A 15,883-nucleotide genomic window follows, 5' to 3' on the forward strand; every position below is an offset into this window, starting at 1 on the left:
TAACCTACTAACTTGACCCCTAATTTTTCAAATGATAAAACGTAGTCTTACGTACCTCGAATGTATCGAAGTAGCCATTTCACTGTTTCCTAATGTTGCTTTCTGGGGTTAGACATTTATCTGCTAACAACACCCATCACATGTGAAATATCTGGTTTCATACAGATCATGACATACATCAAGCTGCCAACCGCATTCGAATAAGGTATATGAGACATATCCTGCTTTTCTTCATTGGTTTTAGGACACTGGTCAGAAGAAAACTAAAAATGAGTCGCGTGAAGAACGCTGACAGGCTTTGCCTTGCCCATCCTGTACTTTACTAATACCTTCTCAAGGTATTCCTTTTGAGATAACCAAAGTCAGCTTCTTTTCCTATCTTTATGTATATCAATGCCAAGAACCCTCTTTGCAGCCCCTAGATTTTTCATCTTAAATGTCCCTGATAATTGAGTCTTCAGTAAGTTGATCTCAGACATGCTATGACTGACGATCAACATGTCATCAACATACAAAACCAGGATAATGAACTCTCCATCACTCAGTGTCTTGAAATAGACACAATGATCATATTCACTCCTGATAAATTTTTAGCTCACCATGAAAGAATCAAACTTTTTATACCACTGCCTAGGCGACTGTTTTAGGTCGAATAATGACCTCTTTAACCTGTAAACCTTGTTCTCTATCCCTTTTATTTCAAAGTCTTCTGGTTGCTTCATGTAGATCTGGTCTTCTAATTCCCCATGTAGAAAGGCAGTCTTTATATCCATTTGCTCCAGCTCGAGATCGTATTGGGCAACCAACGCCAACACGAATCTGATAGATACTTGCTTCACAATCGGCGCGAATATCTCAGTGTAATTGACACCTTCCCTCTGAGCATATCCCTTCGCTACCAATCTTGCCTTGTACCTATCCTGTTTCTTCTTGAAGATCCACTTGCACCTGATCGCTTTTCGGCTAACGGGAAGCTCCACCAACTCCCACGTCTCGTTCTTGTACAAGGAGCCCATCTCATCATCCGTTACAACTTTCCACCTTTCGGCATCTGGCTCATCAAGAGCTTCCTGAAGAGTAGACGGATCTCCCTTATTTGTAATGAGGGCATATGTGATATTAGATTCATCCCTGTATCTCGCAGGTAACCTGCGATCCCGTGGCGGATTCCTTCTCACAGGTGGCTGCTCCACCTGCTCCTGTACTTCTGTCTACGTCTTTGTCTCAACATGTGTCTCGTCTCTGTCTAACTGAACGTCCAACACAACTTTTCCGGTTCTTCGTGCTCATCCTTATGGAATGAGGATCCTTCGTCGAATTTGACGTCACGGCTAATGATGATTTTTCATGTGACCCGGTCATACAACCTGTACCCCTTCACACCACCACCATAGCCAACAAAGATGTATTTCTTGGCTCTTTGGTCCAACTTATCTCTCTCAACTAACGGTATATGAGAGTAAGCGTTACAACTAAATACATGCAGTTCTGAGTAGTCTACTTGCTGACCACTCTACACTTCCTCTTGAATTTTAAATTTAATGGCTGTAAAAGGGGATTGATTCACTAAGTAACAAGCCGTGTTAACGGCCTCAGTCCGCTTGTCATTGCCCAACCCAACATTACTGATCATGCTGGGGCCCTCTCCAAGAGAGTCTGATTCATCCGCTTAACCACACTGTTTTGCTTTGGTTTGTGGCGCATTGTGTGTGCCTCACGATCCCTTAATCTTTGTAATACTGATTGAATTCCCTAGAAGTGAATTCCCCACCATTATCTGTCCTCGATACCTTCACCTTTCGCCTTGACTGTTTTTCCACCATCATATTCCACTACTTGAAGTTGGTGAAAACATTGGATTTATTTTTCATAAAATAAACTCATACTTTCCTGTAATAGTCGTCAATGAACATAACGAACCATAACGACCCTCTACCAGAAATCACGGGCGATGGCCCCCATACATCAAAATGCACATAATCAAGAATACCCTTACATGTTTTCTAGATTTAAAAGATAATTTACCATATATACAATGCTCGTATATACTTAAATCAAACCTTTTAAAAGCTGGAATTAAACAACCGTCAGAAAGTACCTTCATTCATCGCTTGCTCATGTGGCCTAAGTGTGCATGCCACATACGTGCAGACGTGGAATCTGCTACAGAAACTGTAGCTCCACTCGATGAAGTGCTCCTGATCAACCTGTAGATGTTCCTGTTCCTCTATGCCTTTATGACTATGAGTGCTCCCTTTAAAACTTTAAGGACACGATCAAAACCGATGAATTTGCACTTAAGTGTCTTGAGTGCTCCAATAGATATCAAGCTCTTCCTCATATTAGGAACGTGTCTCACCTCGGTTAAGGTACACTCCATGCCATCAAACATCTTGATGCGCACCGATCCAACACCCACCATAGTATAGGCATTGCCATTGCCCATAGATTCTTGGCCACCATTGCATTCTCTATAACTGGTGAATTGACTTTGATGGGGAGTCATGTGATATGATGCCCCAATATCTAAAATCCACTCGTCGTTATGTTCATCGTATTAGTGTCCAACCATGGACACTGACAACACATCATAACCACTTGTACCTACATCAGACTATGCAGTGTTGGCCTCCTTGGAAGAAGCCTCTGAGTTCTCTTTTCTTGCCTCAGGATTTGTGCAATCCTTCTTCATGTGCCCAAACATCCCACAATTCTAGCACTTTAACTTCCCTTTGCCCTTCCCCTTGGATTTGGACCTCGATCGAGAAGATCCACTGTCCAGCTCAAAATTCCGTCCCCTCATAACCAATGCATCAGTAGAGTTACCCACGGCACCGCTTTTCTTTCTCATTACCTTTCCTTGAAGGGCTGAGATAATGGTATTGACACCAATGGTCAATCTATCGGTGCACAACGAGTCCTTGAATGACTTATACGAAGCCAGGAGAGAGTTCAACAGGATACATGCATGATCCTCATCTTTCATCGTTTCCTCCACATCCAGCAATTTGCAAATTATCTTGTTTAAGTTACTAATGTGGGCCTCAACGTTGGCCCCCTCTTTCATATTCAGATCGAACAATCGAAGCTTCAAGTACTGGCGATTCTCAAGAGATTTCTTCGTTGTGATATATTCTAATTTCGCCCATGTACTTGCTGCAGTTTTCTCTCTCATGACATTGTAGAGGACCTCATCCGTTAGACACAATTGGATAGAGGTTTTCGCTTTCTTATCCATTTTGTTCCATTCATCATCTGTCATAGATTCCAGCCATTTCTCAAGGAGTGCATCATCCAATCCTTGCTAAACTAGGAGACCGATCATCTTGACCTTTCATAGTTCAAAATTATTTTTCCTGGAATATTTCTCAACATCGAACTTAGGATTAGGAGCCATTGATACTATGCTTTCAGATTCAATCTACGCCCCAACGTTATCTTTAATACCACTTGTTGGGGGACCACGAAAGCACACAGAGATGAATCAAGCAAAGTATTCCAATTGCACAAATAAGTTCAATCACAAACACTCCGAATTTAACATAGAAAAACCCTTGCTGATAAAAACCACGCACAAAGCGACAATAATGCACATGAAAGCAAAAAATTACAAGAGATAGAGATTACCCGATTTGAACAAGCCTCAAATCTCCCTTACAAGCCCTTAAAACCCTTTGGAACAAATTAGAAAGCCTAGAACACCTCTATGTATCTACCAAATCCCGATTACACCCATATATATATATACAGTCCTTATGAGAATCACAATCGAAATAGGAAACAAATCCCGCACTTACGCAACTCTGCATAACCTTGCGCGATCGTTTGATGATGCTTCGATGTCAGTTCGATGTCATCGAACTAAACACCAAAAGGTTCCAGCGACTAAACATGTATTTTTCGGATTTTTCCGATGACATTGAGCAGCCTTCGATGACATCGAAGTCTACTCAATGGCATCAAGCTGTCATGGACAGACATGTTGATTTACAAATTTAAGACATCAATCAACATTTTCTTGATCACTAATGCTACTGTGTGCAACTGAAGATGACTCCTCAATGTCACTCATCTTTTGGATCTTGGTCATTTTTATGGTAATTAGATGATGCTATAATGTACCAAAGTATCTGCTCCCCTGAACTGATTATTTAAAAACATTCTGTCCTCACTCCTCAATAGTGTTTATGTGGTCCAATTAATGATTATATTGTTTATAGAGTTGCCAAATGTAGATGGCCAAAGGATTCATGTAACAGAAGGATCTATCTTGGCTATTTTTGCTATTCCTGCATGTACATGGTCTTTCATGTTCACCTTTATTTCGTGTTTCCCTTGTTTTCAGATAACAAGGGTTGTCATCGAACTGCAAGGCAGCTTTCCTATCAAGAACTTGGTATTGCAAAGCTTTCTGGATTTCGTGAGTGGCTCTCCAATCATTCGATCATTACAGAGTCGGAAAGCGGAAAAGATTTGGATGCAAATATTAGCTCCAAGAAAATGATAATTTTTGCTCATCACCTAAAGGTTCTCGATGGAGTTCAGGTAGTCAAATATTTTATTATCTTTCTACGTTGGTACGATTTTCTACTTTTGGTCTTCATAATTCTAATCAAGTGCCAGATTTCTATACATTTTCTTCGAGAAAGGCTTGCATTGCCCTCAGCATAACTTTTGATGTTAATTTTTATTATTATTATTTTTCTTTCCTGTGGTTAAATTATGAAAATTGAATCTTGCTTGACCTGAACATGATTCCATGCACATCATGATTTTGAGTACCTGATTTTGTATGTTACTTCTTCTCATTTACGAAATACTTAGGAGTTCGCATCCGAGAAAGGAATTGGATTTGTCCGCATTGATGGGAGCACACTTCCCAGAGATAGGCAAGCTGCTGTCCAAACTTTCAAATCATCAACGGAGGTTCATGTCTTTTTTAGTCCTCCAATGCCTTCATTTAGTTGATTTGGTTATGAGCATGTATGAATTGTAAAGATTGTGTCATGGTTTTTCTATCACATGAATTTAGACCAATCAGTGTCATAGTCCACAGAACTTGATTGCCTCAAGTTCTGTGTAGAAGGTCATAACTTGCTTCTTTTGGACACATTCATCATTGCAACACATTAATCTGTTATGTTGATAGCTGACTGTGATTGCTTGACTTATTTTTATACATTAACATCTTCAGGTTAGTATCGCAATAATTGGAATAACTGCTGGGGGTGTTGGGCTTGACTTTTCATCAGCTCAAAGTGTTGTGTTCTTGGAGCTGCCTAAATCTGCGTCAGAAATGCTTCAGGTGATTGATTTCTTGTTTATTATGTCTAGAGTTGAAGCCCAACATAGTATAAATGTTTCTTCTGGTCTCCAACCTGATCATTTACTTTATCTCTAAAGAATGTAAGAAAATTAAGGGGAACATAATGGATGAATGAACATGTCGGTCAAGGCTCATTGAGTCAAACTACATTGCAAGGTTCTGAAAATTGGTTTCAGGAGCATATCACCAGGCCCAAAACCTATACAATACGGGTCTACTTATACCTATATTGGTTCATTTTTTTTTTCTAAAACAATTTCAAAAAATATATAAAAGGAAAAAAATGTGAGAACATGCCACTATTCAGGGGAAAAATGTTTTATATTCCCACAAAATCCACGTAATCAAACAACCCCTGAAGTACAACAAAAAGAATAAACAAAAAATGAAAAAGAGTTGATGACTAATCAAAATGGTCCATTCCCCTTTGATTTGTTGAATCCTACTCAAACTTGTGTTTAGATCTACAAAATAGAGCTAGATGCCTAGATCTAGTCAAAAGTGGGTTCCAAGATGTTTCGAAGGTTGAAATGATGAAAAAGGGAAAAAAATGTAATGGGCCTTTATAACCGTACTTGCCCGCAACCAATCCGAGGTGGCTACATTGGTGCCGATATGGTCCATATCTCAGTTGATCTGGCTGCTGATTTTTGGACCAAGCCATTTCAGATTCGTATCATGTTTCGAAGCTTACCTATATAGATATGATAAGGCCATATTGGTTGATCTAGTATGGATATTCAATACCCTGAGCACACAACTTATGAAGTTGTACTCAAGGTCACAATGATGCTTAAGTTAGTACAGGATTTGATCTTGTTTGAGAGTGTCCTTAGGCTATATATGACTTAGGCTATATATGACTAGTGGACCTTAGTCAATTCAAAACTAGCTTGCCAAGTTTTAGGATGGACTTTCATACTAACATAACTTGGATCGTTTGTTTGGTGGGTTATGAAGGACCCTTGCCTAGTAATTAGAAAAGGAAGGAGGGAAGATTTCAGGTTCTAAGGGAAATGGATTACAATTTGGCATCCAAACACATTCAAACACACAAAAACAAGATCTCTCTTCTCAAATCTCTTTCAATTTCTATTATGAAAGCCAATGCTGCAGGACAGTGGTTGTTATCACTAACTACAACTTCCCCAATAAATCACTTAACTCTACACTAACTAGTCATGTTTACTACTTACTAGTAGCTAACAATTAGTCGGCAAGAAACCAATAATAATTCTAACAACCTTTGCAACTCCCTAGCTACCAACTAACAACCCAAGTGGCAATAACAAAGAAATTGCAAAATGCTCCTTTTAAACAAAAATGACCGAAATTACCCTTGGCCTACATTAAGTTCCCTTGTTGGAGAAAAGTCCTTGAGTTTTCATCGTCATCACTTGTAGAGTCACCAATTTGGGTATCCTACATGTCAGGGTGTTTAGACGGAGACATAGGCCCATGGGGCCCATGACGGAAGGCTCCAACATCCTCTGGGATTGAGCACAACACTTTGTTGAATCTTTGGAGGTTAACTGCCCAGTGGGCCACGGTTGTGACATCGATAAAGGTGAATGGCGATATGATGTTGTTTCCATCCAACATCCTCCTCTCTCGGTTGAAAATGTATCATTCTCAAGCCGTAATCAAAAGACAGATCCTACTCAACCATGATCTCCCTTGCAATCATATAGTAAAACCTCACCATTTTCGCTACACCACTTAATCATCCAATGGCTCAATTGCCTTTGTTGATGGCATGAGGATCACATGATCTTGCACCATGCCGAACTGTTCACTTCCCTTCATTGACGGTGTGGGGACCAAGCTATTTGCACTGTACCAAATGGTACACTTGGCACTATGCCGAATGGCTCACTTGCTTTCGTTAGCTTTGCTAGGATCGGACGCACTCACAATCTGCTGAATGACATGCGCTTGAGTGCCTGAACGCCTTGTATATGACTTGACACATCTTTAGCCACGTGTGAAATTCATGCTTCCCATGATGCTCTCGTCTATGATGGATTTCTTTCACCATACCAGCATTTGTCTCTTTGTCAGAGAGGTCACATTCGACAAGTTGATTTTCCAATAGTTCATTGTGATCGACCACTCGCTCAATGGCGTCAAACCACTCTACGAGATCTTCGACATAGAGCCTTCCATAGACAAAAGATTCATGAACTTTGCTCCCTGATAGATCTTCCTCCTCACATGCCTTATGTAATGGCATGCAGTGAAGAGAGAGAACATCCAAATCATATGATGTTTCCAGACTTACGGTTCCACAAATGACGTTTCCACGATCTTGAATTGTTGTTGGAGAAGCTTGATCTCCACACTCTTCTTCCTTTCTTCCTTTTCTAATTTCAAGGGAAATTGTGATTAGTTAGGAATTTGTTGTATAGGGTTTATAAATAGATTGTAATAAGCATTTAAATGCAGCTTTGGCTATTGTAATAAAAATTGAGAAGAGATGGCTTATTTTTGTGTGTTTTGATGCTTAATTGCATCCCATTTCCCTTGGATCTCTAAATACTCCTTCCTTTCTTCCTTTTCTAATTATAAGGCTACTCTCCTCTACATCTCACCAAAGCAAGCGATTCACATTGCATTAGGTGCTCATTTTGAAGGAGCCTTGCCTTGTAATTAGGATAGGAAGGAAGATTTGTGGATCTAAGAGGAATGGAATGCAATTTGGCATTCAAACACAAAAAAAGGCCCTCTTCACAATTTCTATTACAAAAGTCAAAGCTACATTGCAATGTATGTATAGATCCTTACAATAAATTCCTAACCGCAATTTCCACAACTAATCACGTAAGTATCTATGCTTAACACTAACTAATGATGGTGACTAGTTGCTAATCACAACTAAGTCCAAACAAAAAATAACTCTTAATAACGTTTGTATCATTTTTAATTGCCAACTAAAAACCAAACCAAAATAAGGAATTACAAAAACACCCTCAAATCAACATCGATACAAAAATTACTAAAAATACTCTTGGTTGGCCTCTATCATATACTTGCAAAATATTTGATAGGAGGTGCTGACAATGCTCCCCGCTTCTGCTTCATCATGTGATGATCCAAACCTTTTATCTAGAAATTCCTAGTATAGATGTTCTTCTAGAGAAGATCTCACTCTAACAAAGTCTCTTTGTTAAAGCCAAGTAACTTAAAAACAAGTTCTAAAGAGAAATTTCTAACTTGCCTTGGCATGAATGGTGATGATCTCATTGCAGTGTGATTCTTTCCATGTTGATCATGTACTTTTAAGATATTCTAGATGCAAGAGATGGATTTCAAGTGGTGGGGCATTATAGGGGAGCCTCTAGGATAGAGCCTTGCTAGGAAACATCATTTGATAGTATTGTATGCCTGCTCCATGAAGGGTAAATACACCATCCTTTCTACTTTTGTCATATGCAATGTTCGAATTATCTCTGATATCATCTTTATCTCCACCTTAGCGATACCGATAACACTGATAGTGATACCAATAGTGCTGGTAGTATCGGAAATTCTAGGTATTAGCAATGTATAACTAATTATCGCGAACGTATCAATATCGCTAATGTAATCACCAATATTTTCAACTACGTAAATTCTTGGTGTCGCTTGTATTGCCAATGCATCAATATCGCCAATGTATTGCCAATATTTTTTGATTATGTAAATTCTAGGTAATGCTTATATCATAAGTGTATCGACGATATTTTAATAATATTGCCAACGTATTGATATCATCAAATTTTTTTTTTATTAGAAAAAAAATTATTTTAATATTTTTTATTGGCACATGGTTGTATGTAGTGTTTAATTTGTCATTGATAATGTTGATAATATCTTGATATTATTGATATTGTAGCATGCACGATATTGAAACCACAATCTTTCATTTCCTTTCCAATTGTTGATGATTTGTTGGTGAAATATCATGTGTTGTTGATATTTTTCAACATCGATGGATGTTTGGATGGAAGGCTGCATGATTAAATAGGCTGGATGGTTGGACTGATTTCTTATAACAGCACATGCTTTTAAGGCCCCATTAAATGAAAACTTGTTATGTATGCATTCTTTTTGCAACTTTTTTATTTCTAAATATGCAAATATATACATTTTAACATCTCCTAAAGTTTTGCCGAAAATTCCACCATTTTTCCCATGTTTTTTCACATTTCCGGTTATCAGTGATATTATCAGCAATACCGATATTGTTTCCGTATCCTTGGCCAGCGAACCTTGTAGCAATACCGACACTTCGAACACTGGTCATACGTCGCAAAGCAAGGGTGTATTTACAAGTCCTGATGGGTTTTTTTAATCGTGTCAACTTTGTGGTATAATGAAATGTAATATAGTGTATGGGAAATCTAACTTGTACTGATCGAACGATTTATCTATCCCTTGCTGTGACCAAAAAACATGGGGCACAAAGATCCCATGATATGGATGTTAGTGTGTAAGACACCGTGAGAGGTCATGGGTTTTCATTGAAAAGACAATCTTTTAATCGTTTTACTAGTTAGATTGTAACAGAAATGGAGGATATAAATTAATATTGAGCAATAAAATATAGTTCTCTGTCCACAATAAAATCATTTCGCTTAGCTAATATGATTATGTTTTATTATATTGTATAAACATTATATCCTTTGATGATGATGATATTGTATACAATGTTTGGAGTATTAGTATTACACTATGTATTGCACCATTGGGATATTGAAATATTGTTGGAAACATTGGCAATATCACGTGTATTGCATAATGTATTGAAATATGACGGAAATATTGGGGAAAGTTTAGGAAAATGGTGGAAAATTTCAGTAACACTTCAAGAGATGTTAAATGACACATGATTCACACTTAGAAGTCAAGACATTACAAAAATAAAAATAAAAATAGTATGCATGATAGTTTTCCATTGTTTAAGGGATAAAAATGCAAAATGTCAGCTATAAATGATGCAATTACATCCAAAATGTATTCATCTCAATCAAATGTCAAACAAATACAATACAAGCAATAAAAACAGAAACAATACAACCACGTTAGCACAAAGAGGAGTGCTGTTGTGCTAAGTTTGAGTGGCATCATCTTATGAGTACAAGGTATGTAGTAGGAAACAAACCACAAATAACAGGGATAGAATGTTGTATATCAGATGGTCTATTCGGAGAAACAATAGGCAAGTCGAAGACTGAATAGAGACCTGACAATTAAGAGGGCTATCTCTAGGTAAGTAAAGGAACAAAATCTTCAAATGAAGAAGACAGGACAATGGAGTTATACTATTCATTTCCATGATTGAAAGATACAAAGAAGTTGAGATGTCAAGTAAAGAAGATTAATCAAGAGAAACCAATTTCATTTTGTTCTCTAATTCGAAGATACAAGAAGAAATATAGGAGATATCATGGGAAATATCATACACATCTGCAACTATCACAGTTGTATTAAATAATGCAGATATTGCAATAGATCATGTATCAACGATATTTTTGTCGATGAATTTTTACATCCAGGATGGTATAGTATCACTCCAAGCTATCTGAAGATCTTCAATATTTGGACAACTGATTGTATATACCTTATATATTAAAGACTGTAACGACAATATATATTGTTACAGAATTACAGTCCATGTTAAATTATTCTAAATATGATGTATATAAACTGTAATATATGTTTCCACGAAGGCAAGGTAATGTGGAACTTTCATGTTGTGGAATAGCTAATGTTATATTAAATAACATCTAATGCATCATATACAAATTCGACTTGCTGTACTATGCTATGAAATTTTCTTTTACCATAATTAGATCTTTTATTTAGGGCTTGAGCCCTAGCTCAATGGTAGACATGGAGCATTTTATCATTTAGGTCTCATGTTCGAACCCAACTCACCTTTGAAACATAATAATTATAATAAATAAATCGTATTAAATTTTGTCAATCAATCATGAGAATTCCTATTTGAATCTTGCAATTGGTGCGAGAGATTTTTAAAGACAACTCCAATTGCTGGTACAAGTCAATGGTGATATAATGATGATTTTTTTTTTCCTTTACCAAATACCCTTCCATCTCAAGTTGAAAATTATATAATTTAATATACAGTAGAGTATGATACTCAAATGTACAATATGCTTGACAACTATTATAACATATTTATCCTGTCTCTCCTTTAAATTGATTGCTGGAAGTTCTAATGGATTTCCTAAACTTTTTTTTTGGATTGGTGACTTTGTCAACCATTTCCATTTGTTTCTAGATAATGATTGCATTTTTAAAACCATCTTACTTCGTGAAGGCTGCCCCAATTCTTTGTTGTTGGCTTGATGCAAATGTTTGTCTGATACTGAATTTATGCGATTTTAAAGGCTGAAGATAGAGCACATAGACGAGGACAAACCAATGCTGTGAACATTTATCTCTTCTGTGCGAAGGTTCTTATTTTCTTTTGTAAGTGTTTATCTAGTAGTTGTGCTACATATATTTATTTCATAAGTTTTCAAAGTCTGTCTTCACGTTTCAGGATTCTTTAGATGAATCACATTGGCGGCATTTAAACATGAGTCTGTTCCGTGTTTCATCTATGATGAATGGAAAGGTTGATGCCATACCAGAGATAGAGGTGACAGTTTGCATCTACCTTTCGGTTGGGTTATTTTTGTCATATTATTTAATTTCTTCACTTGTATGCATTTCTTGGTAGTAACATAAGGATTTTTCAATGGAAATTTAAGTCATTTAAAGTATTCTGGGCTTGTTGTTTCTTTCCCACACTGACATTTGGCTGCACTAAATAAGGGATAGACTTTCTTTTACATTTTTAAGTCTTATGCTTTTACACAAGGAAACACAACAAGTTGTACAACTTACATTGCAATACCTTTAACTTCTTTTGCTGTAATATAGTTAAATAAAGTTGTTCTAGTGAAAGGACTGTTGCATTTGACTCCAACCCCCACAATGTTGCCCTTTTCAACAATTGCCGTTTTTTGTCTATCTGACTTGGATAGAAAAATGCATCGGATTGAGCACAAATGTATGTTGTCAGAAACATAAATTCTGTACAATTGCGTCATTTACTAGAGCCACACTTCGTGAAATGTTCCGATCTTGAACAAATGCTCCCTGGTCCTCAGAGATGATGTTTGGAAGGATGCAGCCTAGCCTATATTAATAATTTTGTTGCCTTATTCCATTCAACACCTGTTTTGGTTTGTAAATACTATGGTCATGACTTAAAGAGTCCAAATTGTTGAATGCTTGAATAATGCAGGGGCATTTTCACACCGGGCTCGAGTGGGGTCGCCTGTGGGATGCAGGGGCACACTCGGGGTGGGTGACCCATGTGATTTGGGGCCCACGGGGGAGGTCTCGTGTTCGAGACTCCTCACCGGGGGTGATTAATGTGCATTTCACACCGGGCTTGAGTGGGGTAGCCTGTGGGATGCGGGGACACACTCGGGGTGGGTGGCCCATGTGATTTGGGGTCCACGAAGGGGGTTCGGCCGAGGTCCTAAACCCATGAGATGTGGGGCCTGGGCTATGAGATGAAGGGATTAATTCGCCATAATCTAACAGTTCGAGCTTTTAGAGCAAGTGGTTAATTGTCCTGCATCATTGAAAGGTTTAAAGATGGTTTTTGGTTAATTATTAGCCTTGGTTTGAAACCTGCACTGCACCTTATTTTGTTTTTTGCCCTCCTGCCATTGGAATTTCAGTCTACCTAGATATCTGTGACAAAAAGTTGGCATTTCTTTTCTAAATATATCTTACCAAAGCCTGTGTTGCGATTTTAGTGATTTTACTATAATATCTGTGCCATTTTCTTTGGTTGGAGTAATGTTTTTTTCCCCCCACATTAATGCCTTTTGGTATGGTCTCAGTGATTTATATTGGAATACTGGAGCTGTTATTTTTTTTAAAATTATTTTTTCTTTCTTTTGTTTGCTTAAGAACTCTATTGAATTGACAGGCCGACAGAGTTTTTGATCTAGATCTGGCTGGAGACTTTTCTCACTGTATAAATTCAGAAAGCAGCTCTGCTAATGATTTGGAAGTTGAAACTTCATATCGAGATACTATCAGTGAATCTGATGGCAACATTGACGAAAATGGTTTGTCGGACTATACAATATCTGATGCAATTTCCTTCTCAAAATTAGAATCAACAAGTTCTACCAATGCTGCAGTTAATTACAAAAAGGAGGCTGTTGCTGAGAAATGTGAATCTGGTGAACTAAGAACTAATGAGCAAATGGAATCTTGTACAAGTAATTTGATCCAAACAGTTGCACCCCAATTTGAGGTAGAATAATCTACTCTGTTACCTTTATCCAGTATTCGTTGTCATCATCTAAGCTTTATCCCAACTAATTGGGGTCGGCTACATGAATCCTTTTCTGCCATTCCACTCTATCAGAGGTCATTACTTCAGTTAGGTCATAGGTCAACCTCTATCCAGCATTAACCTTGAAATTTGGTTCTCGCATCACACCCATGCTTGTATGTACAGTTTTCAGGGTTTTTTCAGGGTTAGGTGCATTAGTCATTTTCTTTTGTTATGCTCAAAACTGTATTTTGACAGGTTGACAAGACTAGTGTTTCAGAGATGGTGCTGGTAGAGGGTTCTGCTCCAGGTCGAAATGTAGATGGCAATGCTTTAGATGTCAGTAAAGCGGGAAGTGCTGGCGTAATTTCTATACGTAAAATAGATAAGGCTGATGACAGGGATGAAGTGTTAGAGAATATAAAGCACAAAAATATTTCTTTCTCAAATACAAATTCAACAATACAATCTGATGAAAAGTGTGATTTAAAGTCCGAAGAAGTCGAAGGTGAAGCTGCGGAGCTGATTCATGCAGATACTGACAGTTCAATTCAAGCAGATTCACTCCGCTTTGAGGTAGAACCATAGTGTTAACATTATCTTCAACCTGCTACTTGCCATATACATTGGTAGCACATTCTACACAGTTCCACATTCAACTAACCAAGTGCTCAAAATTGCTAATAATTGATGTTGTCAAAATTGTTATCGTATTGGAAATTGTAATAGGGATTGAATCGTATTGAATCGCGAATTGTATCGTAAATCATAAGATTTTTATTTTCTGATTTCCTTAAGAAGTCAAAAATATATATCTAAAAATTATAAATAAATTAGAAAAATATTTAAAAGATCATCAATCATCCATCTTCCATCAATATACACCAAGAAAAGTAATACATATCACGATATTGGCAATTGAGAACTTGTATACGGTAACGTAACATATCATGATAATGTCAAAGGATTCTTGTCTTTCCTTTATATGTTGTCTTTCAAGAAATTTACCTTTAAAACCTTTGAGAACCCTTTAATATTTGATGTTCTTTCTACCTTTCTTGAGTGTAGATTGGACATAGCAGCAGTCTATTATGTTGAGCAACAAATAAAGATATTTTAATTTATTTGTTTTGGGTTGTTGAATGTTAAATTCACCAAATCTCGTCTCTTTGTCAAAAGGCAAATATGGGGATTTTTAATAGGGGATGGCCTTTTACATGGTTTAAAAGCAAAAGGTAAAAGACCAGAAGAAAAACCACTATACAAGTGTTTGTTTTATTTTTTAATGTAATTTGGTCATGGGATTTTGTGGTGGACCCAACTTCAAAAGAACCTCAATCTCATTGGATAAAAAAGTTGGAGAGATGGAAGGTGAAGGATGTGATATGGTAAAAGTTATCGCCCTTTAATTACAAGCAAGAATCCTATCAAAAGTTCCATCACTTCGAGCAAAAGTATCTACATGGAGTTCTATTGCCACATGATCTGGAATGACCTCAGTGAAATGACATATCAATTGGTAGCAAGGTATGTTAGCGGGTTGGATTGCAGATCCAATGGAAGATTTTGCTGATAAGGGTTTATTCCCTAAACAAGGCTTACCAACAAGCATTGAAAGTCGAAGAACACATAAGAAAGAAGGATGTAAGTCAAAATCCTCTCACAAGTTTGTGAAAGGAACTTGAGATGAGTTTCTTTCAAACCCACCATATCCTAAACGAGGCAATGGAGGAAAGGAAAAGGGAGTGGATCAATAGCGACATGATCAAAGGTCACTAATAAAAATCAAACAAGGTGCTACAAGTGTTTCAAATTTGGGCACATTCCTTTTGGGTGTTCGAAAAGGAAATTTAAAGACCAAGTTCAATTGGCAGAGAATAACAAAGATGATGCATGTGACAAATGAAAGTTAGGAGTCAGCTATTAATAGAGTATTTAGAGGAATCTGTACCAGAAGATGGAATGCCAAGTCTTCTTGCTCCTTCATGACAACTTGCACAATGCAAGGGAGAGCTTGCAAGTTGGTGATCGAAAACGACAGTTTTGAGAATTATGTGTCAAAGATGATGGCGGAAGAATCAAAGATAATGTCTAGATGTTTTTTCAACATCACTAAGTGGTTTTGGTTTTAGGATGGCAATGAAGTAAGGTAAGACATTATTTCTTTATTTCTTTTCTTATAGATGACATGTATCACATTCAGG

The 15,883-nt window shown here is 37.3% G+C and overlaps 1 protein-coding gene across 3 annotated transcripts in view; it reads left to right on the forward strand.

Moving 5' to 3' along the window:
* Positions 1–15,883, forward strand: part of LOC131219229 (uncharacterized) — a 91,798-nt gene that overhangs the window by 55,993 nt on the left and 19,922 nt on the right. For 2 of the 3 annotated variants that reach the window (XM_058214270.1, XM_058214272.1), the window contains exons 10-16: positions 4,346–4,545; positions 4,825–4,926; positions 5,195–5,305; positions 11,722–11,787; positions 11,877–11,975; positions 13,326–13,658; positions 13,938–14,255. In XM_058214270.1, coding sequence (XP_058070253.1) covers positions 4,346–4,545; positions 4,825–4,926; positions 5,195–5,305; positions 11,722–11,787; positions 11,877–11,975; positions 13,326–13,658; positions 13,938–14,255 — 1,229 coding nt within the window. The remainder of the gene's footprint in view (positions 1–4,345; positions 4,546–4,824; positions 4,927–5,194; positions 5,306–11,721; positions 11,788–11,876; positions 11,976–13,325; positions 13,659–13,937; positions 14,256–15,883) is intronic. The other variant, XM_058214271.1, reaches the window with a different exon arrangement.

This window comes from Magnolia sinica, chromosome 11, assembly GCF_029962835.1.
Source record: "Magnolia sinica isolate HGM2019 chromosome 11, MsV1, whole genome shotgun sequence".
NCBI classification, from domain to species: Eukaryota; Viridiplantae; Streptophyta; class Magnoliopsida; order Magnoliales; family Magnoliaceae; genus Magnolia; species Magnolia sinica.